The sequence below is a fragment of the Rhododendron vialii genome, chromosome 4a (genome assembly GCF_030253575.1).
Source record: "Rhododendron vialii isolate Sample 1 chromosome 4a, ASM3025357v1".
In the NCBI taxonomy this organism is placed as follows: Eukaryota; Viridiplantae; Streptophyta; class Magnoliopsida; order Ericales; family Ericaceae; genus Rhododendron; species Rhododendron vialii.
Genome location: NC_080560.1, coordinates 3949433 through 3976613, shown reverse-complemented (window position 1 = coordinate 3976613; position 27181 = coordinate 3949433). Strand labels below are relative to the sequence as shown.

The 27181-nt window shown below is 38.0% G+C and overlaps 1 protein-coding gene across 1 annotated transcript; it reads right to left on the bottom strand.

The window, feature by feature from the left end:
* Positions 1–5720: 5720 nt before the first annotated feature.
* Positions 5721–10420, bottom strand: LOC131323392 (TPR repeat-containing thioredoxin TTL1-like). Its single transcript, XM_058355161.1, has 7 exons — positions 9126–10420; positions 8134–8329; positions 7733–7917; positions 7312–7645; positions 6766–6970; positions 6579–6685; positions 5721–6458 (listed from the first exon to the last, which is right to left on the bottom strand). The coding sequence occupies exons 1-7, from the start codon at positions 9962–9964 to the stop codon at positions 6306–6308; spliced, it is 2019 nt and encodes a 672-aa protein (XP_058211144.1). The 5' UTR covers positions 9965–10420; the 3' UTR covers positions 5721–6305.
* Between the last annotated feature and the right edge of the window lie 16761 nt (positions 10421–27181).

Sequence of the window (27181 nt, the reverse complement as noted above, 5' to 3'; positions counted from 1 at the left end):
GGTTAGCTCAGGGTAGAATCAATTTCTGGTTCCGCCCTTGCACCATTCTTTGCTCTTCTTTCTCCCTCCTCTTTATCTCTATCTCTTCCTTCCAATACCCATCTCTCTTTCTCTCTCTCTCTCTCTCTCTAAAGAATTCTCAAGAATGGGGCGGGTGAGTTAGTAAGTACGCTTTGTTTTGCATTTGGGTTTCGTAGTAATGATGTGTGTGTATGTGTGTGTATATATATATGGGAAGTGTTATTAGTTTCTAAACTTGATTCCGGGCATGACGCTCCAAGGCCGTGAGATCAGGAAATTCCCAGAATGGAAAGATTTTGTATTAATTAAACTAGGTTTGTTATTAATTTGATGAACGGTAGATTTTTCTTACTTCAATGGTAGAATCAATGGTAGGATCGAAGGAGGGCTTGCCGTGGGTGTACAAGCGGCCGGCCAGAGAGAAAGTGACAACGGCGATGTCGGCTCCCGTGTGGTAGTGGAGCTCGTGGGCTTTCTTGAAGAGACCCTTTCGTCTTTGAGAACGTGACCATTCTTTGCTCTTCTTTCTCCCTCCTCCTTATCTCTATCTTCCTCTTTCCTGTACCCATCTCTCTCTCTCTCAAATTCTTTTTTGTTTCTCACTCTAAAGAATTCTCAAGATCGAGGTGATTTAGTTTAGTAAGTATACGCTTTGTTATGCGTGTGGGTTTTGTAGCATAATGATGTATCACTCTAAAGAATTTTCAAGATCGAGGTGATTCAATTTAGTATGTATACGTTTTGTTATGCATTTTGTAGCATAATGATGTATGTATATATAAGCCAAGTGTAAACTTGATTGGAAAATTGGTCTAACTTGATTATGCGATCAAATTTCAAGAAAGGAAAGATTTGGTATTAATAACACTTACTTTTTCTTTACTGCAGGCATTTTACCTTGTAGTTAAAATTATATTATTATTTCACAAGTTTCATTAAAAGCCGTCGAAATACCATGCGTTGTACTTTGTGGATTTTTTAAATTTAGTTACTAACATTTATTTTGGCTTAAATGTTACTATTATTAAGTGAAGCCTAGTTTTGGAGAAGATTTTGGGCACCAGGTGGGTACCACACACATGTACCCCATCTGCGATCACAGCCGTTCAAACGTGTTTTAGATGGTCCGGATTTTAGAGAAAGAAAAAGATAAGAAAGAGTGGTCGAATGAGGGGAGACAAAGGGAATAAATATAAATCGGACGTTGTTTGACTTATCAAATATATATATATATATATATATATATAAATCGGACGGCTGGAATCGCCGACGAGTACCGCCATGTGGTACCCGCTCGGCACCCGAAAATTTCTCCTAGTTTTGAGACACTCTCCATACAAAATCGATATAAAGGAAACTATCTTTGGGTTGGTTTGGTTTATCCAATTCGGCCCGTTCTTCTGATTTTTCTCATATTGGGCCAGCAATCTCAACTGGGCTTAATTAGGCCACTATTTCAAAAACAAGGTTTTGGGTATTGGGCCAAAAGCGCAGTCTGGGGTTAAAAAAGAACCCAATTAATTGGGCCAATTGCAGCTGCAAAGTCCAACCAATAGACAAAGCACAAGAACTTCTTACCACTGAAGAAAGAAAAAAAGGTAGAGAACTATCATTCTTGCCATACTTTTATCCTTGTGTTATCCAAACCGATCATTTAAAAAAAAAACTTTTACATAGTTATCTAAAGTGTATTTTGGCTGATTACCGTAGGCGCTTAATCGAATTATACCTTATTAAAAAAAAAATTGGCTTGAAACTGGGGTTGGGGTGACACCGACCCCAACCCTATAACAAGTAACTTTGCCCCTAGGTTCATAGGGATTTGGTCGAGTTCTATGACGTAGCAATAAAAAAATTTACTCTCCAAAAGTATGCCGTTCAATACTCACGAAAATCAAACATGCAAATTTTGGGATTACTTGAAGTTTGTCCGGTCATTAAAATCAAAGTCGCAAGATTAATCATGTCGTGCACAAGTTGGCCTCGACTCCTTGTTAGATAGCAGTAGTAAAATTCAGTTTTGATCTGTACAATTTAAAACGGTTTCAATTGGACAAAAGTCAAAATCGAGTTAGATCTAATTTCTTAAAGAAAAAATTTAAAATTGAACCAAACCTGGCCTCCGGAAAAATCCATTTTTAAATAGAACAAAACCTGGCCTCCAGAAAAATCCATTTTTTTTGACCGATCTTTCAGCGGGTTTAATTTTTTCTATTTTTATTTCACCACCACGACAATGTATATACGGTGTGACGACGACGAATGCCATGTTAATGAACGACTATCGACCGTCACGTGGTTACTCTATCATCGTTTTTCACTCAGTCCTGCTATCCGTAGAGAAAAATCTACAGAGAACCGCGCAGAGAAAAACGCGTTTGGTCCAATTTCGGGTCCCGAAAAAATTTAGAAAAATATCCATAAATTTTTGAATATTATTTTATGGGGCCCTGTAAAAAATTAGGTTCAGCGGATATCGGTAAATATTACTTTTGGATTCGTAGGGGCGAAACTGAGCGGATATCGATAAGCAGTTTCACCCCTACGAATCCAAAAGTAATACTTACCGATATCCGCTGGACCTAATTTTTTATAGGGCCCCATAAAATAATATTCAAAAATTTATGAATATTTTTCTAAATTTTTTCGAGACCCAAAATAAGGCCAAACGCATTTTTCTCTACATGATTCTCTGCAAATCGTCTCGTTGGAATTTTTGTTTTTCACTACCCGTTGCTACAAGCTCCATTACAAAACTTGTAGCACTCACACTAATGATGGAGACGGACCGAAGCACGAGGAGCAGCGAATAATCACAAGCTACACCTACCAGTTTAAAAGAACTCCACTTTTATCTATTCCGTACATTTGTACTTAGATCTACGTCCCTAGCCACACATATACGTGTACTACTCCTTACGTTTCAATTTATTTGTGCAATTTTAAAAATCTAATTTTTTTAAAGAGCACAATGATTGTAACTAAAAAGATACAACTTTTCACATTTACTCTCAATTTTTTTTAAAAAATTACTTTATTCCACTACAAAAATGACAAAAAGAAAAAACTGATTCAATTAGAAGTCAAATTGACAAACATTTTGGGACACACAAAAATCAAAAAGTGGATAAACAAATCGGAACGGAGGAAGTACTTATGTAAGCATGGGACAGACTTCTTGTATTTTTTTGTCCAATCAAGTCCCGTTCAGATCGGACAACAATTATCAGAATTGTTCATTCTATAGAGCTCATCCAGTACGTTATTTACGTAAAAATTACGTTAATTGAACGATAGGTACATAAATAAAATAAATTTGTACAAGGGTAAAATGGGCTATTTAAGTTTCACATTAGTTTTTTAGTCATCTCATTTTACTTGTACAAATATGTTTTGTATATGTACTTATCGACATTTGATCAAAGCTAAATTATTACACATAAAATATATACTCAACGAGCTCTATCAAATGAACGATCCTTGACCCAAACTGAATCGGAGTGGACCAAAAAAAATTACTCGGCCATGTTCGGTCTAAATTTTGAGGGAGATTTTTTAGAGTAATGAGTTAAGAGGGAGAGATCGAGAAAATTTATCAGACATTGTGCCCAGGAATTTTGAGACCTCAAAATTTATATATTGTATGTTGAACGCGATGTGATGCAGTAGTAGTAGTACCCATACTGCAAGTGGATGGTGAGATTGGTTCTCTAAGAGGAGTCGAGATGCGTGTAAGCTAATTCGGATACATTAGTTGCCAAAAATTAAACAAAAAAAAAACGTATGAAATTATCTTTTCCAAATGATTCCAAAAGGAGATTTAATTGCAACGGTACGCAAGTCGCCTTCAGCTGACAGGACGGCAGGATGGGGGGACTGATCATCAGGCGCAAGGTAGCACCAACAGCAAAGGTTTTGGACCTTTCTTTGTATTCTTTTTTCAATTTTTCTTTTCTTTTTTTGTGGGAGGAAGCAAAATTAAATGCTAACATGTGATAACAAAACATATAGAAACCCTACTCAAAATTCGTAATAATTTCGAGTTTTGGTAATAATTTCATTTTGGGGTCTCAAAATTCTCCAAATAAGGTCTCAAGTTTTCTCTATTTCTCTCCACTCATTACTCTCAAAAACCTCATTCAGAACCAAAATCGAACAGGACCAGCCTTTTACAATATTTTCAAGAATTCAAATTTTTAGAGATTTCAAATATCCTCATGTCCCGCACGGCCTTTGGGCATTTTATGGTCTATTATAGGTGTGGGCTTGTTCCAAAAGATATATCCTTGGTTGGCTTCTTACTAACAATGGATTTTGGTATCGAGTGAACATATGATTATTCTTAGCTTTGTTACTATGTTAGGTCTCAAGTTAGGAATATAATGTTATCAATTTTTGTTCTTTTTAGTTTTTAATCTTTGTATTAATTTCAGAGATTAATAAAAAAAAATTGCCTTTCAAAAAGAAGAAGAAGGTGGTTTTGTCTCAAAGTCAAGTCCAAAATGGAGGGTTTAGAAAGGCCCATTGCTCTCTAGTGAAATATATAATCCAGCTTAGTTAGGTGTTATGTTATGTCAATCTCCTTTTAGTATTAACTTAATACTTTTAACTGAACAAAATCAAACAGTGGGTTTAGTTAGGGTTTTTCTCTCTTATTATTATTTCCTCCCTTTTGGAACATTCCACTTGCACAAAAAACAAAAGGCAATGAATGGTATTTTCAACCACCAAACTACCCACTTAAAAAGGGTACCGACCATCCATTAAGAACTTATGTACTTTAGCCAACCTTCCCGCAAGATACATACTGGCTCACCGGACATTAATGGAGTAAGTGGGGAGGGGCTGTGAGCGAACACAACAGCGTGCGGCTGTGCTCCATCTCATCGTCCGTCTCAACAATTAATGGTTTGGATTTTAAAAAAACTCTTCTAGTGGAAGAGTTTAGTTCTTTTAAAAGTCGGATCGTTCAAAATACTTTTGGACGGTGAGATTGCACCCTGTTGTGTTTTGCTCATAGCAACCCCTTCCTAATACTAGTGATTGCACTATACGAACAACACACTTTTTATGATTGGTTAAGTGGTTCGGATTGTCTCCGGTCTCTCAAGTTTTGGCCTTTCGTGCGCCCTTTCCGAAACCCCAATTTGATGATCGAAACTCGTTTATGATTGCATTTTAATTTATTCTCCGTATGCAATGGCTTTCAAAAATATACAGTCTGTGACTTTTTTTGGGTCCGGGGCAATTCCTGGGGAGAGAATGGTTGATGGAAACTATGGGAATCGAATATCGATATATATAATTTTCACAACATTTACCTTGAAATAGAATGAGTTGACAAGCTGGATCAGAACTCATTCACATTCCGATCATGTGCTGAATGATTTCCAATCGACATAATTTTTGATACGTTTGGTAGTATGCCACGACGAGCTCTTCAAAATGAACGAGCACGGTCGTCGAAGCGAGTTGGTCTTATTCAAAGCAGGGGACTATACCATTTTTGACCAATCACAGGTACAGATGTGATTGCCCATTCGTACAAAATCAGACTCCTACTTTCCCATCACCAATGTTAATAAACATGTCCAAATTACAGTGGATATGCACTGCCCCTGCTCAAAGGAAACTTTGCTGGAGTTCAAATGAAGGGAAAGGAAGATAAAGACAGGAGACAAGTCAAAAACAGGCATCTCTCAAGCCAAAAAAATTGACAATTTTATTGATGAAGCAATTGGGTCAAGATACAACAAAATCAATGAACATCACCACAGCATCTGATCTCCCTAAATGACTTCCAATGTTCGGTATATATATATATATCATCATGGATTCATAATACTAAACTTACATGTACATCCTCGTCTAGGAACCGGCTGGCCATCTCTCTCTCACAGCGCCAAAAAGGTTGATTGGGTGAATTTTACATGTCCCTCTGTTTCTTCTTCTTCCTCGATGAGCAATGTCGAGATGCTAGAACAAGGCTGGCTTTCAGAAAGTGAAGAAGAAAGTAGCTTTGAATGGGGGGGAAAGGAAAGAAAATGGAAGGGGAACAGAGAGCAATGAGAAATGAATGAATAAATAGAAACCGCAATAAGGAACTAATCTATCTCCCTCAGTTCCAATGGCATTGGCTCCTAACGAGAGGTTATTGTGTAGTACCTTCAATTATGTCACAAACAACTTCTAGTCTTAGTATGGTGGGGCGGAAAAGATGTGCAACAAGGAGAGGATGGAAGAAAAACAGCCGACAAAACAGTAATATACGATATGGTCGTTTTCTAAAAACTGTAATGCCTCACCGAGGACTCCAAAACTTCTGGCCTAGGACAAACCATTTCCTTTACTCGGCTGCCCTTTTTGTAAATCTTGAACGTTGGTACAATCCTTACATTCTCAGCAATTGCAACGGCCGGGGTCTCCTCCACATCCACCTATTATTCATATTTCATATGCAAAGAGTTAATGCTTTTTTTTTTCCATACCTTTTCTCAGGAAAAATAAAAGTTCATGTTGGATGCAACCAGAATCAACTAGAGATGTAAGCAACTCACCTTGAGAAAATTGATTGATGGGTACCGTAAACAAAGTGCATCGAGGAAGGGAGAAATCTGCTTGCATTGCGGGTTGGCTGCTGCTTTGAAATGGACTACAGAAGCAACTGCAATTCGAAATTGAAGTTTCAAGGCATTGGAAGTAATTTACGGAATGAACTAAAAAGGAAAATGTGGGATGACATACCAGGAGAAGATATTGCAGCCCTGAACTGCTCAAGACCCCATACTGATTCCACTTCCCCGCCGAACTTCATATTGTGAACATCCTCCCCACGAGATTTCTTCAATGCCACTTGGGCATGGAACAAAGACTCTGCAACCTCAGTGTCATTCGGCAGTTCCCTCCTCAAGACCTCATAATCTGTCATGGCTTCCGCCCACCGCTCAAGCTGAAATCCACATCATTTTAACATCAATTGAAAAATCACTCACTATGTTACCTAGACTTGCGAATGGGTGTGAAATACGGGTACATGTCAAAGTTATATCACTCTAATAATATTAACATGCATATTGCTTTAACTAGTACGGGAGAAGAGCAAAACTGCATACTATATTTTTAGTAAAGTTGCCACATACCATTTCATTCAGAATATGAGAGAGTATTTGCCGTAGTTCTGCAGTAAACTTGAATACTACATATGCTTATGTCTAACTAAAAACATCAGGGTTTATCTGACACAGGTATTTCATACATAGCTCATATGCAATTTGTACAATGCAGTTTTACCTTGTTGCTTGACGCAGCCCTTCTAAGAAGGGCTTTGGTGTAGTTGGGCTGGAATCGTAGAGCTTGGTTGCAATCATCAACCGAACGCTCCCAAAGCCCAAGCTTAAACCAACAAGCCGCTCTGTTGCCGTAGAGTATAGCATTCGAGGGGTCAATCCTTAGGCCTTCTCCATAAGCAGAGCAAGCTTCAGTGAACCTTTCTGATTTGAAGAGATCATTCCCACGCACACGAGCTCTTGACACCAGCCTCACATTATTGAGCAGAACTGAGATCTCAACATTTCGTGGGTCAATCTGACCCGCTTTCTCAGCAGCCATAACTGCATTCTCGAACCTGCAATACACCCATCATCTATCCTCACTCTTCCTCATAATCCAACAAGTTCTATTAGCAAATGAAACAAAGATATTATGAACTCACCTTCCAAACGCCATCTCCATCTGGGCTTGGACAAATAATAGGTATGCTTCAGAGAGCATCCCGAAAAACTTTGACTTAGAACAAGAGGGAGTGGATGGTTCAAATTGAGGAATGTTTGATAGGCTTGAATTGGCGTCTTCTAGTTGGTGGAGCTTCAAGAGGGCTTCTACTTTACACGTATGCAGCTGTGAATCAATTTCCCAAAGTTCAATCAACAACTGTACTTTTGAGAAAAGATATGAACACAACGAAGTCCAAACGAAATTGCGTAGGTGCAGTGAGGACCAACCAAATTGTTCAAGCTTCTCTGTATTTTTTCAGCGTATATGTAGCGGTCTTGTACATTTTATCGTATCTATCTCTATAACCACACTGAAAGAAAATTTGCAGCATTGCCTCACCTGAGGAGAAGCATCAGCTCCGGCAGCAATGGCAGCATCACCTTCCCTCATTGCACTTCTCCAGTCACCAATTCTCCGGGCATCTGTGCATTTGCGTAAATGCATTTCTACTGCTTGCAACTTTTGCAACTCATTTGCATCTGGTTGACATCCCGGAAAACAAATGTGCGTCTTGGCATTTTCAACCTGCCCTACCCTGTGACACTAACAGGAATTAGAACTTTGCTGCACAAATAATGCCAGAGAAGCAAAACAACTGAAGACAAAACAATAGAGCACAGGAAATTCAAATGGAGGTCGAAGAAGAACTTCCTCAAAGAGATAAAAATGCAACTCCTCCCTTAGGAATTAGGACTTGGGAGTAACAACCAAGTTAACTTGAATACGAACTCAATCAAACTAGAATGCTCTTCAGACTTGAAGTAAAGAAGTGAAAATTCGCAACTAATCAGGAAGTGGAACAATTTGGTTAGTACACCAAAAACCGAATAAGCAAAATTATGGCAAACCCATGAATCTTAGATACTCAACACATCCAAAAATGGTATCCATGAATCATGATTCTTATCAATCCCAATGGGACCCAAAAGGCCTATTCATTAATCCAACTCAAAATGATAATAATGTGGTGAAATCGCAGCAGAAAAAATAGAAACTGAGAAACACCAAAAAGGAAGTACATCAGCTAACCAGTTCACGCACAATGAAAGATCAATGCAAACCAAACATTACAAGGAATTCAAATAAACCCACAAAACTTCCCATAACTCTACTATTGGGTTACGGCACGGCAAATTAACAAACACAAACAAACCAAACCAACTTAAGCATTCCCAATCGATTGGGGTCGGGTACATGAATCAAGCTAACGCAAGCATTCTCAATCAATTGGGGTCGGCAACATAAATCTTGTGCCATTCCCTTATAGCCAAGACCTACACAATCAATTAAGTTCAATAATTCACAAAAAACAGAAACATTTCAATACTCACCGCAGGAAAATAAACCCCAACCGATGGTGAGCCTTGACATACCCAGGATCCAGCCTAATTGCCTCCTCACACTCCTTCACCGCCTCCGCCAACCGCTGCAGGCCCGCCAACGCCACCGCCCTATTAAACCTATACGTAGCATTCCCCGGCGAAATCGAAACCGCTCTTTCGTACAAACTCAACGCCTCCGCCAAATTCCCAGCCCTGTACGCCTCATTCCCCGCCCTCTTCACCTCCTCCGCGTCCGTACTTAACATTGTCCCGCCACCACCACTGCTGCCACAAGATTTAGCGGCGGCAGTGGTGGTGCCGCCCCGCATTATGCTCCCGTGGCCGTAATGGCCCGCCCCGGAGCCCAAAACGTCTTGTTTCGGATTCCGGGTATTACTATTAGCTATTCCTGGTTTTAAAACCGTGCTTCCGACCGGCAATATATTGCCCGTCGGAGGAACGCTGAGGGTCGGGGAATTAACCGACCCCGAATGGGACCGGGTGTGGCCCGGTTTGAACCCGCGGCTAGGGGAGCTCGAGACGGAGCCCGATAACTCCCCGGAGTGGCTCGATTCGGATCTCTTGGGAGAGGGTTTGGTGGGCCCATTGAGACCGGAGAGGGATCCGGACGAGCTCGAGCTGCTGCTGCTGGTGGTGGTGAGCCCGCCTTGAGCGGGTCGACCCGGATGTTTGACCCGTAATGGAGAGACGGGAGAGCCCAGATCAAGGTCTCTGTAGTCGGGCTTGTTCTTGTTAGTGGTGGTGTTGTCGAAGATCAGTGAGTCACGAAACCGTTTGGAGAGATTGTTGGACCTCTTGTCCGAAATGGGTTTATCCGAATCCGACATTTTCGAGCATGAATGAGGGCTCACTTCTCTCTCTCTCTCTGTTTTTTTACTCTTTCTCTCTCTAAAGATTTTTTTTTTTTTTTGTTTTGCAGGTCTTGTATTAGCAATGTGTGCGGCTGAAGGTGCAAGACCACCAGGAAGTGGTAGAATGGATGGAGAAATGGAAAGAGAGAGATTTTTTAGAAGACATCTGCAGATATATGTATTTATATATGGTGTATATACACAGAGAGAGAGAGAGAGAGAGAGAGAGAGAGAGAGAGAGAGGGAAATAGAGAGAGAGAGATGGGGATCTCGTGATGTAAAAGGGAGAAGCAAAGAATGAATATGTGAGAGAGAGAGAGAGAGAGAGAGAGAGAGAGAGAGAGGGGTTTTTTACAGAGAGAGATGAACCAGAGGGAAAGGGACTCAAAGGAAGAGAGAGAGAGAGAGAGAGAGAGAGAGAGAGAAGAAAATGAAGAACAGAAAAAAGCTTTTTTATTTAACTGTTCTGTTCTGTTTTTCTTTTCTTTTTTCTTTTTGTTTTATGGTTTTGCCATTCACACACATGACACACCTGCTGCTTCACGAGACAAGTTTCACTTTTCTCTGTCTATTTTCCTTTTTTATGTTTTTCTCATTTTTTAAAATCTTTTCTCAACTTTGTTTTCCATAATTTAAACTTATGCAAATAAAGTTTGAAATTAATAAATTGTCGAATTTCAGAATCCAATATTAGTAGGGGGTCATCTCTAGGATGAGCCACATTGCCGTAATTGGCTCTTTAAATTTTACTTCTACAATATAGTTATCAAATAGTGTTTTCCATGAAAACAAACAAAAAAAGAGGCCATTTGTAGTTAATTTTGTAAGGCAAAGTTGGAGGAATTCATGGTTCGGAGATTTGATTCAAACCTAGCTAGGAGGGAAAAAGTTTAGGGTATGTAATTCGCATGAGATTACGTAAAATTGTTTCTATAGCGAGTTTGGTAAGTTAAATTTACGTAAGAACGCGATATGAAATCGTCGTTACAGATTCGATTCTTATCGTATTTAAAAACAAATCCAGCCGTAGTTATGGAGTCTTGCTTTCCCATTGTCGTAGTAAATGCGAACTATCACGAACTTCAATTTTTTTCTCTTATTTCGTATGAAATCGTATCAATTACGGTCAACGATTAAAATTCTAGAGATAGTAACCCGGAGATACGAGTAATCTAAAATAATTCACAATATTGACTGTTATTGCTTTTTTGAACTAAAAAATAGACAAAGCGATGATAGAAAAAAAGTACCGTTAGACCAGCAAGTTATGTAATAACTTTACCATAACTTGCAACAAAGTCCAAAATGAAAAGTACTATGGTTACCATATCACAAACCCATGTCTAGAATTGGTTTGTTTTATTTTCAAATCGCAAGCATTTTGTGGGGTGCACTATGTGGAAATTCATCAATCTTGAATATAAAAATTAAGCAGGTTTGAATCCAATATCATAATAAATCTAAATGATAATTTTTTGCACTTTATTATTTACAAAATGCATTGTCAATTTATTTGCAAAATGCACTAGGAGATGTTTTTTAGAGTGTTTTAAAAGAATGGAGTAAAACATTAATTTTCCTTTATAAATATATGCATAAAATGGTGCAATTTTTAGGGATGGTGCGCAGGTTACGCCCATTCTACCTCGGCGTTGATGTTTAGAGCGGACCATTACTCCATTACCCTTTTTACCGGTGCTCATGTGCAGTCTCATGTATCTCTCTTACGGTCACCTCAATTAATTCCTCTTCGATTCGGTCAAAAATGCACATACCGAAATCACGGAGTTCACAAAAAAATTAACACATTCTTATGGTCTGACTCTAATAATCAAATCCTAATCGATTGTGGGAAGAACAAACCGACCGACCATCCGGACTAATCTAACATGTGTCATCGCAGGTTGCCATCGATCCCTTGGACCCCACACAAAGTAGGCCCAAAATCAGCCGAAATTACTAACATCAGATTTCAACTGAGAGCCGTTTGATCTTGAACTCGTAAAACCGAAATTAGGCATTAATGATTCTGATCAATTTCAGGGAACTTTTGAAAGCGTTTACTTTTCTAGTTTTCCCGGTATTGTTTGAAACTTTGAAGTTGAAGAATAAATTTTTCCGTGCCGTTCAAAAGTGTATTAACACTCTCTCTTCTCTCATCCCTCACACTCTCTCCTCTTTCTATTTCTAAATTTGAGCCGTTCTAATCCGAAAATGGATAACTCGAATGTAGCGAGCGAACATCACGTGGTACCCGCTCGGCACTGAAAAACTTCTCAAGTTGAAGGGTACTTTTCCCTCAATCCTAGATTCACGTACTTTACAGGATTTTTCACTTTCATACGCAAGGGAATGAAGCCCAGCCCATGCATGATTTTAAGGGCCTATCCGAATTCCCAAAATGCCCTTTGTTCAAATAAATGCCCCCTGTCTTTGTTTCTTTCTTTCTAATAGTAGTGGTTTTTTAAGGTCATGGCATCATTTTTGGATTCAGGGTTTTGCCTCCCAGGAATTTCTAGTATTTTTTGGCATTTATCTCGGAAAGGCTCTAAAGAAGACTGGCCATGCAAGAGATTAGATTCGCCAGATAGGAACAATCACGTAATTCAACGTTGTTTTGAGAAAATTGAACTCCTCGTATAGTGGCCGTCATAGTGTTACTATAATTTTGTGGGAAAAAAAAAAAAATCGGTCACGTACCTATCGAAATTCAGTTTAACACGACCGTGAGAGACTTTCTCTAGAAATCCAAAGAAGAATGACTTTGGATCATACGTGGATCATGGTGGATGCAAATTAAGTTACTGTTGTAATTAAAAACATGATTACATAAAAAGTATATCAATTCTTTAACGGTAGAGATAAATCTATCGTAATAATTAAAAAAAAGTCACATCATGTATTATGTATAAAAGTATGCACATAAGTAACTCTTCCATGAAAGAATGAACACTAAATGATGTGTTCTTTTCTGCTTCTAACCAAATTGCTTTTAAACAATGGAGTACTAATTAGAATATTAAAAACCAAAATCTTTTTCTGGGTAATTAGGGTAAGTATAAATTAAAATCAATTATATATCTCACGTAAATGCCCATAAAAATTCAGTGGCATTTCTGTAAATTGGGTTGGACATGGGAGCAAAATGTTGAAATAGGAATCACTAATAATCCACGGCAGCTGGCCACGTGCTTTCGGGTTCCGTGCCAGCTGGCCGATTCACAAAACTCTAACCAGCTAAGCACATAACGGAAAGACATAACGACGTCTTTGTGATTCCACCGAATATTCCCCTCGAGAATGGAATATTCCGTTAGCGGTTCGTCTGGATGGGGGTAGATTAACAGTGGTGGCAGCGAATGATGACGGCCGGATTTTCCCCATGAGTGGTGCTAGTACCACACCCATTTTCACACCCAAACACACACCCACCACTCACATGAGTGGTGAGTCCCACACACACTACACACTCTAGTGTGTGTATGAGGCCCACCACTCATGTGAGTATGGGTGTGTGTTTGGGTGTGAAAATGGGTGTGACACTAGAATTATTGTTTCCCCATCCCCTGCCAGGTCAACAGTAATTCAGAGCGAAAAAAGGGATCCAATTTACTATCCCGAAAATCTATGTGTTTGTGTGTTGAGGGTTTTTCGGCTATTGGATTGTGCGATATTTTCTTTATATTTTAAATTCAATAATCAGAAAATTTCTCAGCATTGAAGCACAAGAATTTTCAGCACAGAAAATCCTGCCTAGTCATAAAACCCCTGGGAAAGGTAAATTTATTTGTCGTTGTTTTGTGCACTATGTGTGTACATCTGAGGAAGAAATGGAAACTAACAAACAAAATCGGACAAAGAGAATAGAAATTTAGGGTGATTAGTCTTGATAGTGAAGGAATGGCGGAGCATTGTACTGCATTATTAGCCTCTATGTTTATTTGGTGCATTTAAATTAGCTTTATAGTAGTGGAGTATTACATATACACGTATGCATCTAAATATGCCATTTGGATTAGTTTGGAACTGAATCCGTTAACGTGAATCACTTTAGACCGGGTCCAAATCACATTACTAAAAAAATCAAACCAAATGGTTCTGACTAAATTCGCGGGTGATGGTTTATTTATTTTTCTCATGCCATAGAGGGAAGTGATGGATGGAGGAAGCCACATGGGTTTCCACTTTTACGAGTAGACAATAATAATAATAATAATAGAAGCGTTTTGCGTAGGAGTTGGCCATGTGGTCCCATGCCAAGTTTTGTCCAACCTGGTTTTGATCACAGGTTCACTGGGTTGGGCCTGAATTCTTTCTTAGGCTCATGGTGTTATGCAAATTAACATTTTCACAAAATTGACATTTTTGCTCATGGTATTGATTTTTCTACTTCTTTTTCAATTCTAAATCTCACTGGGTGGAATTATATATACAAGTAACATTGAATATGAATCATATGATAAATTAAATGATTATCATGTTAGGGTGTGTATTATTAAGTCTATTCATGCTAGTACATAATGGGCATAGCATATAGCTTCTGTACCCTATTACTTGGACCATAGCATCATCACTTAAGTCATAAACTAAGTCCTTGTTCTTCGAAATCTGATATATAGTCAAGATGAAATCTGAACCGTTCATTACTGAGTATGGACAGTCCGGATGAGACCAACGTTCATGAGATTCTTTAGGTACAGGCGTCCCCCTTAACAATTATTTAGGAAAAACAGGTACTCATCTTGTTTGATTAGAATTTAGAACTTAGAAGACAGAGAGATAAAATTAGCTAGGATATGTTATCTATTATAAATTGACATTTTATAGTGAGCCAACCCGGGTTTTTTCTACTCAACGAATGCTAATGTATATTATTCGTGATAATAACATGGTTTGTACAATATCAAATATGATACAGGTATTTTGGGGTTCAGAACTAGCCACAATTGCACAATGACCAATTACTATTGCCTTGACTATAGTCAAGAGATTTGCATGTGTTTGAGTAGGCTACATTGTCTATCGACTATATCTATCGTTCTTGTCAATTTCATTAGAGCATCTTCAACCGGAGACTTAATTTTATTGACAAGCACATGTTAGTAATGGTATAGATGGCCTTTCTCGAGATGTCAATTCCATGCTAACATTTCGCGTCAAGAGCTATGTAGCAACCAAATTTCATGACACAAGGTGACACTAGCTCTTGTATGAAGCATTATGATCGGTGAATTTTGCGAAGCCCATTACTTTTGTATTGGTATTTTATGATATAAATAAACACAATAATAAATTGTGAGTAATGTAACATAAAGCCAAGTTGGCACTAAGCATGGCTTAATCACAAAAAAAATCTAGGAACGCACCTTTAGAACACACAATTTATGACATAACTGTGTCCCGAAACCGTTAGATTTACATCGATCCATGCGCATCTAACGGTTTCGGACACAGTTGTGTTTGTTGCATTAATGCTCAAAAGTTTTTATATGATGAGAAGGTTTGAAAGAGGAAGTTAATTAACAAAGAGCAGCCCAATTAGGCCAAACATAAAGGTTGATCAAATCCCAAAAGGACCCCTCCACATTTTTCTATCCCGGTAATGTGTAGTGGTTAAATAGTCCAATGACTCCAATCTTCACGGGCAATGTCGGTCTTAAATTGCTCATTTTATTTACTGCCTTCGGGCCCACTAAACCTTATTAAGACCATGTATATATTTTGCCTTTCTTTTTCTCTTTTTCTTTTTCCTGCTGAACGTGTATGGTCTAATTTTCGAATACTATGTTCAGGATTGATACGTTGTAAGACTCTCTTTTTTTCTTCTATAACTGCAAGGTGTCTGAGCCAACTTGCGTGCACGTCATATAATGCTGAGGTCCTGAAGTTAACGATTGGGCAAACCTTCCAATGGCTCCGAAGTTTATTTTAACGGCTGGAATGCATGTTTGGCATGTGTGGAATTCAAAAATGTGATTTGATGAAAGACAAAACATGCACGTATTAACTTTCTCAGGCCCTCGATACATTGGCTGACTTGGTTTGATATCGACTTACCTTCCGGCTGCATGTAAGATTGATTCCATCCCGCGCATACGGAGTCCAATAGAGAACGCTCTCAGTCACCACCCAATTAATTTACAGACTTTTGAATGAATTCATATAGATTTCATAGGCTCAATTTGGCTGACGGTAATTTTGAGGAGGAATGGAAATGCGATGTCATATTTTCATGATTTTTGAATTTAGAACTGATCACTAAAATGAGAATGTGATTCCCGATAACATATTCAACTGGGAACCGTCTTCCCAAACTAAGTAGGATCGAATCTGATCTCTCTTATCTCCCATGAGAATTCTACAATATTCATGGCTCAATCCAAAAAACAAGGAATGGTTCGACACCAATAAATTTCTGAAATAATTAGTTCCTATACAATATTACTGAATTAATTCAAACATCAGAATAAAATCACTCCGCGTATCGAATTACTATGAATTTGATTGGATTTGACACCTGGTAATCAAATTCATATTCCTCCCAAAGATTAAGGACACCCAATCACAGCCTAAAGGCAATTTTGATGTAGATGACCTGGACCCAATTTGTTTATCCAAACACGTCCCTTAATTGCATTATTATTAATTAATTGCATTGCTTGATAATAATGAGTAGGGGCCAAGCTGGTTATAATGAGTTAATTATTGTCAAAACTTGGCTTAAGTTCCAAGGATTAATAAACAACTCTCCTTTTTATTGAGATATGATGCCTTCTGATTTTAGCTATTTTGGGGGCAAAAATATTTCTGGGGTCCCACAAATGGTTTTTTATATATATAGTCAGAATCAAGTCAGGACCTCTTAAGGTCAGGACCATCAGGATCTCCTTTTTTCCGATCGAATTTCGATGATCCGAGCCGCTCAATGTGTTCAAAACGTGATTTTATGAGTACTTGCGAGAAATTAGTAGAGAGAGAGAGAGAGAGAGAGAGAGAGAGAGAGAGAGAGGCACAAAAGGGACAAATTTTTTTGATGAGAAGGATTGAAAGATGAAGGTAAAAAACAAGAGCCCAAAACCAAACATAACGGCTGTAATGCCAAAAGACCCTCCACTTTTCACTCCTTAATTAAGTGGTTAATAGTCAAACCTTCACGAGAATTGTCGGTGTTAATTTTACCAATCTATTCTCTGTTTCCTTTGGGACATTAAGACAGTACCTGTAAGTAAGTTTGTTTTTTTGTTCTCTCTGTTTTTTTTTTTTTCCGGATGCAGTTTTGGTGATGGGTCTCACGACTTGGTAAGCAACAAATATATGTTATCTGCTTGCGTCAGCTATAGCTCAAATGCGGACATTCTAGGGCGGGTGGGTACGTAATGGGCTATGCTCACGTCCAAAGGCCCCGTTTAACTACACTGGTCGCCCCAGCTCATCTTTTCACTCAGCAAATAAATACAGTAAATAAAAAATCAGATGCAAATAGTTTTATCACATGATAGTTTCACTAAGTGATGCATCCATAAATTTCACACAAGTGGGACACTTATTAGTTATATAAGCTTGAAAATGTTTTCTTCCTGCCTAGCACAATATTGTTTCAAGTTCTATAAGTTTTACTCGCTATGGGCTTTCTTACTAAATTGAAAAGGACTAATTTCACATGCAATTAACACATAAGTTTGAAAACATATCAAATCATACAATGAAATGTTTAGCAATTGAATTAGGATTCTAAATCTCAAAAGCACAATATAATCTCAATAGATTTATTTAGCAATTAGTGACTGACCAGGGGATCAATCAGGGAAGATACACATGTAGTTATTGTTGATAGAAAAAGTTAAACAAATTCATTTAGGAGTCATTTTAATTTTTTAAAATTTGAGACTCATAAGAGTGATAGATTTAATCAAGATACTATGAAATAAGAGGGATCGATTTAATCAAGATACTATGAATTAAAGATACTATGAATTAACAAGGGTATAAGCGAAAGAATTGAAAACCTAGGGGCACATGACCCCCCTAGTCTTAACGTGTATCCGGCCCGGTTTCACCTTATTGTAAACATTGCTTCTTATTATGTAGCTTTTTCTTGTCGAATGCCAACATGTTTGTAATTTGTTTCTTTTTTTTTTATATACTTAGGTGTTTGGGTCAGCTTGCGCACACCTCAATTAATTCCGGGGATTTAATTCCACCATCCATTCGAGGGGAGCTCAATTAAAGTCGGATGAAAGTTTTCTATGGACTGAAAAATTGAGAACACATGTGAGATTTCGAACTTGAGACTTTAAGATGGAGCAAATTTCTAAGTCCTTTATAAAAATGAGACATAATCTTTTGATCCTGCAGGTACTTTTATTGGAAAATCGAAAGGAACATTGGGATAGGTAGATTATTTCAACATAATTCTTATATATATATGTAAAATTTCTGGCTTGATTAAAGCCGTATAAAGGTTAAATTAAGGATGGAAAGCGAGGAATTAGGGCAATGAATTCCTCTTTACTTTAGTCAAAAAGTTACATGTGTTTGAGCCTTTGATCAAATTCTTACAGAAAGTCAAAAAGTTCGTCTTAAGACCGTTAGTAATGCAAACATTCACCAAATCAAAGGTGATGATGAAACATTATAGCTACCTAGGACTAGGAGTAACTACTAACTACCAAATCTCTATCATTTATCTTTCACGGGCGGAAAATTGCTGTAGACAGACAAGATCACGTTAGATTCATGTCAATTATCTATCTATTACTATCAGAAAAATTGCTCCAGAGACAAGATCATGTCGGATTCATGTCGACAGGCTAAATTCAAGGCACACTATCCACTATATCCATGTGAATTATGTCCCCTATTTCGATCCTCAGCATGCAAGGCCCATGCAGGAGTAGGACCAGGTAAAATATAGACGTAAGCGGAGTCGAACACAACACTAACTTTAAGCAGGATGCATATCTAGTACATAGTTTAGTAGAATCAAACGATAATCCATTATTCAGTTTGCATAACATCAAATTACCCTTAATTTCTTTTGTGCTATAAACAAATTACATCATAAATTTTCTCTTTATATAATTGCTTGCTTATTGTTTCCTAACAATTAATTCTTCTTTGCTAGCTTGCTTGTAGTTTACATTTGGCATCACTTTGATTTTATATTTGTATGGTATGCAGAAACAAGGTGACCTCAAATCAAGGACACCAACGTCATGCATGATTCCTTCTGATCGGACCCCTTAATTTTTAATATTTCAGAATCCAAAATTAAATTAATAAATCTTATTGCATTTTAATTTAACTACTAGGATATATGTTTGATACCCATAACAAGAACAGCCTCATCCAACTGCACTGACGAGGGAAAAGATCCGGCGACCCTCATCTCAGGAATCTTTGGATTCTTCTGCCAGATTTGTAGTAATTAAATTAAAAATCAAGGAAAAATAATACTAGTAAACATTCAAATTTCAAGGAGCTGTTTTCTAGAATATTGGATAATGTGCGTTCAAATCGATGTTGATTTATTATTTTTAACTTAGTATACTGTATATTTAGGTGCATATTGTCCCTTAAATTGTATTGATTTCATAATATTCGTATAAGTATTCTGAAGACTTGCATAGAATTCATAGCAAATGTAATGTTGTGAATACAAAATCGATGCTATAAATTTGTGTCTAAATGTACGTTATGGAATTTCTCTATAAAGGTTGTGAATTCAAATTTAACGTTATGAATTTCGGGCAGTGTTTTAGCGCTTCTCTATTTTACCCATCTGCAGTCTTTTTCTGTTTTGTATTCATGTGAAATTACCCCTTTATCCTTCTGTAAATTAAATTTGACAACATGAGTGTTAGCCCCATCGAGGCTATCCATGCTCGGCAATGGACGGCTCGGATTTTACCTTGGCTGGATAGCTGAGATTTGTTCAGCCGAAATGAATTCTGAACCGTCCATTGTTGAGCATACAGTTTGGATATTGGGGCCAACACCCATGAAGGACAGCAAGGTTATTTTCCTAACTACTATTTACATATGTTGAGATGACGAAGCAAATTACACAGAATCATGTTATGATGTTTACATCTTCTAGGGAAGGTTCACTGTACCACTAATTGGTCCCCAAGATTCATCTGATCCATTGGGTTTCGCAATTAAACATTTATTTATATATACTTTTCATAGTAAGCATCATTGTTTAATTCCCTTTTGACTTTGATATTAATAAATGGTCCATATGCTAATTAAGGTTTGGAAGGAGGGATCCCATATTAATTTCCTTTGATTAATTATATGAAGTTAATTTGTGCCATTGGCTGCTTCCCTATTTTTCTACCAATCTAGCTAGCTAGCAGATCAATAACTCCATTAAAGTAACAAGACACAGAACAAGTTGTGTGTACATGTGGGCGCGCTTTCTTTGTTTTTTGAGAATGGCAAGAACTTCGTTGGAAAATTACAAGACATTAGTTGGCAACGTGTTGGGAGAAATTACCTATTTACGTTCCGTCGTCCACCAACCATCATTTTTTTTTTTTTTTGTTCCATTCTTAGCAAGTTCTTGATGGTTTGTGACCTGATCAAGTGGATATGGTTTACCACTTGAGATGTCATCGAATTAAAAGCCTGAAATTATTTTTAAGACAAGGAGGTCTCATATATGTGTGTGTGCGCGCGATTTGAATAACAACTTGACTTTATTAATCTAGTGTGGATATGGATTTATTTTTCTCTTTTCAAAATCTCGCCAAGATACTTACAGGAGTTGACGTTCTCACTTGGTAGCAATTATTTGAGCCGTCCAGCTAGCCAAGGTGAAACCTCAACCATCCATTGCCAAATATGGATAGCACGGATGGGACCAACACCCATGCTGCCCCTACGGGACAACAGGATCCCCCATTTCCAGTTATGTGGACTAGTACGTAACTAAACAAACCCTTGATCTAGGCCCTGTTATAGTCCATTAGTTAATTAGAGGCTTCGAGCTGCAAATATCTTAAATACATATGCATGAAACTAAACTAATTAAATAAGATCACTACTACAATATTGTTAAAAGATGACGCTTCAAAAAGTGAAAAGATGTCAGTTTTTGAAAAAACTGTAATTAAAAAGATTGCAATAGATAAATAATGTCTCAGTCATCTAAAAAACTGTAATATAATATATTTATGATGTCACTTTTTAAAATAGTGACATAATTATTTTTTCTTTTTAATGTCAGTTTTTTCTAAACTGCGATATAATACATTTATGATGTCACTTTGTAAAATAGTGACATAACTATTCTTTCTTTTTAATGTCAATTTCTCATAAACTGTGATATAATATATTTATGATGTCACTTTGTAAAACAGTGACATAATTATTATTTCTTTTTAATGTTAGTTTCCCCTAAACTGTGATCTAATATATTTATGATATCACTTTGTAAAATAGTGACATAACTATTCTTTCTTTTTAATATCGGTTTCTCCTTATAAGTGACATTGAAGAACAAAAATTTATTTTTGGAGAAAACGGTGCCATCTATGAGCGTCGTTGCTTTGAAGTCTCAAACCGGGAGCGGGTCATTACATATGGTATCAGAGCTTGTACCAACCGGAAATGTGAGACAGAATCTCGAAACGAGGACGTGTGTTCTTAAGTGGGGGAGATTGTGACACCCTGCCCCTGCGGACTTCTAGGTAGTGGTCAACCGACCTGAGGGCAGTAGGGACCTGTGTGAGGGGCTGTCGGATCGGTGACCAAAAGGGTCAATCGAGAGTAGTCTCACATTGCTTGGTGAAGTGTAAGTTCTATGCTATAAATAATATATTGTCATCATATCTTAAACAAGGACTTTTAAAACTATGAGGGTGCCAAAGCAAATTGAAACTTTATAGTTAAGCGTGCTCGCACTGGAGTAATCCTGGGATGGGTGACCTCACTGAGAGGTTTGATGGGATTTGGTGTTCAAAGCGGACAATATTATACTGGGTCGGAGCGAGTCGTTACAAAAGATGACGATTTTAAAGCACTTTAATGACGTTTCACAACTGTCATCTTTTACTTTCAATTACATTTATAAAGCGTCATCTTTATAGATATTAATGACTGTTTCAAACCGTCATTTTAAGATTTAGACTTTTAATGACAGCTCTATAGATGACAGTTTCAAAACTGTCATCTTTTACGTTTAATGACATTTTTAAACTGTCATCCTTTACGATTATTGTAGTAGTGGATGGAATTGTGCTTTCTTGGAGCTCCAAGTTGGTTCTGTTCCATTCTAACTTTCAAGTTGGTTCGAATCCAAATTTGACACCAAGTTTTAGCCATTAGCAATGGCTAAACGTAGCATACCATGCAAATTGCACAGTACTACTATTAAAGCTTCTTGCTAAATTATAGGAGGGGGAAACCCAACATTAATTTTTTGTCAATGGAGTAGCCCTTAATTGAACTCGATCTCATATACTCACTAGGGAAAGTAGTGCTCTATAGTCTATATATTTGGACCTTATATTACAACATTGGAATTTCGCCTTATTTAGGGCTTTTCGAGTAACAAGGCCCTGACCTGCCATGTGAATGACATGAAGCAAAGCAAGAATTTAGAATGTCTCGAAGTTTTCAATCCCCAGATTGTCAGAGTACGGATCCATGGTGTTTGAAGAATTATATGCGCGAATAATCATAGGCTCAGAACTTAACCCACCCAAGTTCATTGCATGTACATCAGCACATGTGTTTGTGTGTGCGCGCGTGAGGTCCCGAGATCCTATGTGCCGAAAAATGATGTGCCCCTGTGTTGAGTGCATTTGAGCCGTTAGATTGTGTAAGTTTTTTTTTTATATATATTTTTTAAAATCTTTGTGTGATCCAACGGCCGAAAATACATTCGGCACAGAGGATCTTGGGCCGTGTGTAAGGGAGAGAGAAGTCCCAAGGGTAAGTCTGGTTGTTGGTGAGTTTGTTCCTCACATAATTAAATAGGATTCGATTCTTGGGTTAGGGCTGCAAGAAAGTAGTTTCTTATGAATTCTTTAGTCTCAACTAGTGTCGATGATCTGCCTTTGACTAAACCGCGTGAAAAGGAGACTAGTCGAGGTGTGTATATGCTATAAGCTGGCTTGGACACCTCTAACCGTAGAGAGGTCGAGAGAGAGGGTGTTGGGATTGAAGATGGGAAAGGGTAACGAATTCTCCTCGTGTGTGTTGAGTCTACTAATTTCAGTATTAGGTAGTAGTATTTCTTGTTCCCCTTTTATGTTGTCGATTAGTTTTCGTTGTTTTGGTTTGAAAAGCCCTCCAATTTAGATGCCTGGCCAGCAGAATTTTGAACTTTGAAAGTGGCGTTCCAGCTATAAAAATAAAAGGGAGAAACTATTATATACTTATATCAAATTAAACAAGTTAGGAACTGCATGGACCTTTTTATGTGAATCTTACTCTGCAGTTGGATCTGCAAGCCCATCACCGATTCCATTTATCTGCTCCGTTCATTTTGTGGATCTCTAGAGGGTATGTTTGATTGTAGGATTGGATGAAGATGGGACTCGGAGAAAATTTATAAGTACCGAATCGGACAAGAACCGATTATCTATCTACCCACTTATTATCTCACATGTACGTATAAGGGACGAGCGTGTATTTCGAAAGGGTGGTTGGCTACTTCTCCCTCTCCAGAATATCTTCTCCCTCCGTATTTGACCGTCAAAAATAATTCTATTCGTTATTCAAACTTTAATTAATCTCAGAGTTACTATATAATCATACTCATTGATATTCCACGAACTCCATACAAGGACGGAATCATGATTTTATCATAGTAGTGGCGAAATATATACTAAAAAAATTTAGTGGTGACGAGACTATATAAGTTGGGCATATATATTTTTTAAACATATAATAATTATATTTTCTAAAATTATTGTCGTGGCGGTCGCCGTCACTAGACTCCCCTCGATCCCATCCTTGACTCCATATGTGTCTACCAAGAAAAATCCTTAATTCCACCTTTTTTTTTACATTCTCCTAAATGAACCCATAAACTCAATTTGTGCAGTCCAATCCAGTCACTGCACGTTGGGAATCCACCATGTCCTAATATCTTGCGACATCTCTCTCTCTCTCTCAAAATAGTAGTGGTACAGTATGCATGTGGATAATGGAACTTTTTTCATGTAGACAGCATGGGGCACGTGATGAGCGCAGGGAAATGAGAGAGAGGCCATGATTTCTGGGGGAGAGAAAGAACAATTCCGATACGTACTACTACTGTACTGTGGGGATTCCTTTTCAAAATAAAGCCCTGTTTGTGTCTCAGTGTCACATCCTTTTCAGAGATAATTGCTGTATGTATATAGCATATCCTTATATCTGTCCCTCCTAGCTAGCTATTCTTTGGTTTCGAAAGGACATTCACTCGTTCATGCATGTTCCCATGATCTATCATCTATCCCTCTTTTTCTTTCTTTCTTTCTTTCTTTCCCAGGTACTCCAGTATAATTCAGGTTCTGATCACCAAGGACCCCTCCCCTCCCTCTTCTCTAACCTCTCCTTTTCTCTCTCCACATTCCATGCACCTTTCTTGGCACGTATATCTATGTGTTAAATGGGTTTGAATGTTAGTAATGTTTTATCCCCGGACACACAAATTCACACACACTCGCAAAGTTTAAGGGCCCCACATGCATGCACACAATGCATATATATAGTGTGTGGGATTCTTACCTACACTTGGATTTGGGAGATTCTGTAGTGCAAAGAGGTATGCTACAGAGGTAGTGTATTGCAACATCTCAGCCTTTCAAAAGTATATTTTTAAATCCGAATTATTAATTTCTGATATGGACAGTTGGGATGATGCGCTAAACACCTGTAGTGCACTCCTACAGTACAGTGCCCTTGAATCGATTACACTATGTTCATTCTTGTGTAAGTGTGTGAATTCGTGTGTACACTTATTAGTTACCATATTAATGTTTTATCCACGTACATACACTTACGTACACAAGAACAAGCATATATAGTGTAAGGGATTCAAGGATACTGTATTGCAGGAGTGCACCACAGGGGTCATGTAGTGCATCATTCCGATCGTCCATCTCAAAAATTAACGATCCGGATTTAAAAATATACTTTTGGAGAGCTGAGATGTTGTATTATACCTCTGCAAAAAGGGTCCTCGGATCCAAGTGTAAGAATCCCACACACTCTATGCATCGTGTGTGGGCCCTTAAACTCGCGAGTGTGTGTGAATTTTGTGTGTGGTACAAGTAGGGCTGTAAACGAGCCGAATCGAGCCGAATATTAGAATACTCAGATTCGTTCGTTAAGTTTTTTAGCGAACTCGAGCTCGAGCCGAACTCAATGAAAATTATGACGAGCCAAACTCGAACCGAGCTTGCCCAGGTTTGGGTCGAACTCGAGCTTGTTTACGAGCCTTAACAATTCAATAATATCATATTTTTATGTTCTTATACAGGTCTAAAACTGCAAATAAAATTTTCATTATGTACATAAATATGTTCATATACATATAAAAAGATAAAAACATATACATAAGTAAATTTTTAGTAATTGTAAACGTTTAGACTTGTACAAGTTTTAAAATTTTTACTATATAACTATATAAAATCCCCATGATACACATATACTTCAGGTTCGCGAGCCTAATCGAGCCGAATACTGTTGCGTTCATGTTCGGCTCATTTATGAAACGAGCCTAAAATTGAGGTTCAGGTTCGGTTCATTTAGTAGACGAATCAAACTCGAACGAGCCTTTATCGAGTCGAGCCTCGAACAGTTCACGAACGGCTCAGTTCATTTACAGCCCTAGTTACAAGTCAATTTTTTCGGAGGATGAGAACATTCGAAGCCATCTAACCCAAACATTATATAGGAGTACGTGCCAAGAAAAGTGCATGGAATGTGGAGAGAGAAAATGAGAGGTTAATGCATGTCCTTTTCGAATCCAAAGAATAGCTAGCTAGGAGGGATAAGGATATATCATAAGTATATTGATACTCTAAAACCAATCAATAGTTTTGAATAGCAAGCTAGGAGGGATAAGGATATATCATAAGTATATTGATACTCTAAAACCAATCAATAGTTTTCCCAAGTGTACGTTCAATTGTTGTCCTCCCTGGTTCACTCAGGCAATCCAATCGGTATGGTTCGGGTCCATCGGTCACACATCTTTGTAACTTTTCACGTTTCAATATCTTATTCTTCGGCTTTCATACTTCAAGAAAATAAAATAAAATAAATTTATGATAGACGTGATGTATAGCATGGTTGATTTTCTTTACGATTTTTACGAGGAAAATTTTACAAAAAGAGCCGGTAAACACCAAAACTCACAAATCAGTCCAAAAAGTACCAGAGATCGAGTATCCATCTTCCTGCGAGAAATGTTACCTCAGGACAGGAGTCGTCAGGAACTAAAAACCAATGGAATTTGAATCCGATTCCATTGTGAGAAAAGTAAGAAGGAAGGAGAATAGCATTTTCCAGGAAACTGAAATGCCATGTGAGACGACAGCCAAACAAGGGTACGTACGTAGTACAGGCCGGGAAAGCAGTCTAATGTCTGGGAAAATAGAAGCTCAAAATAGAAAGAGTACGAAAGTACTGTCTCTTATTTAAGGAAAATATCAGAACACAATAATAATCAGGGTGTCGAAAGTCCTATTTCATCGGTCACTCTACTCTGACCGAAAATGACTACTTCAACTACTTTATAAATCAGAACCAAAAAAATAAGTTTTTGTACTTGCATGTCTCAACTTTTATGTTCTATTTGATGTTCCACTGCTTTAAAAAAGGAAAATGATACACCCACCGAGGCTCTCCCACCGCATCGCTCACCGCACGCACGCCGGGCCCACTCCGGCCACCGGACGGCCGATCCGAGCCGTCCAAAAATTCTAAAAAAAAAACCGAGTGGGCTTACGCGAAAATCAACGGCATCCGACGTGTGTATGTGCTCGATCCGAACTTCTATTTTTAACGTTTTCAATCACCAGTCGCTGTGGTTGTGAGATTGGAATCTTAGCCTATTTCGGCATTTTTTTCCGGTCTTCTCCCCCGAAGCCTGCCATGGCAGCGGGGGCTTGCCTCAAAGTCTTCTCCATTGCTTTGGTTTGAGGATTCGTTTGCGTCCGGTGTTTCGTTTCCTCGTGTATCCTGTAT

What these genes read in the sequence shown, in the direction of transcription:
- LOC131323392 (XM_058355161.1), bottom strand. Translation starts at nt 9,964, where the DNA reads ATGTCGGATTCGGATAAACCCATTTCGGACAAGAGGTCCAACAATCTC. An exon ending in GGGCTGCGTCAAGCAACAAG is followed by an intron (nt 6,971 to 7,311) that starts GTAAAACTGCAT and finishes TGTGGATTTCAG; the next exon opens with CTTGAGCGGTGGGCGGAAGC. An exon ending in GGCTGCAATATCTTCTCCTG is followed by an intron (nt 6,686 to 6,765) that starts GTATGTCATCCC and finishes TTCGAATTGCAG; the next exon opens with TTGCTTCTGTAGTCCATTTC.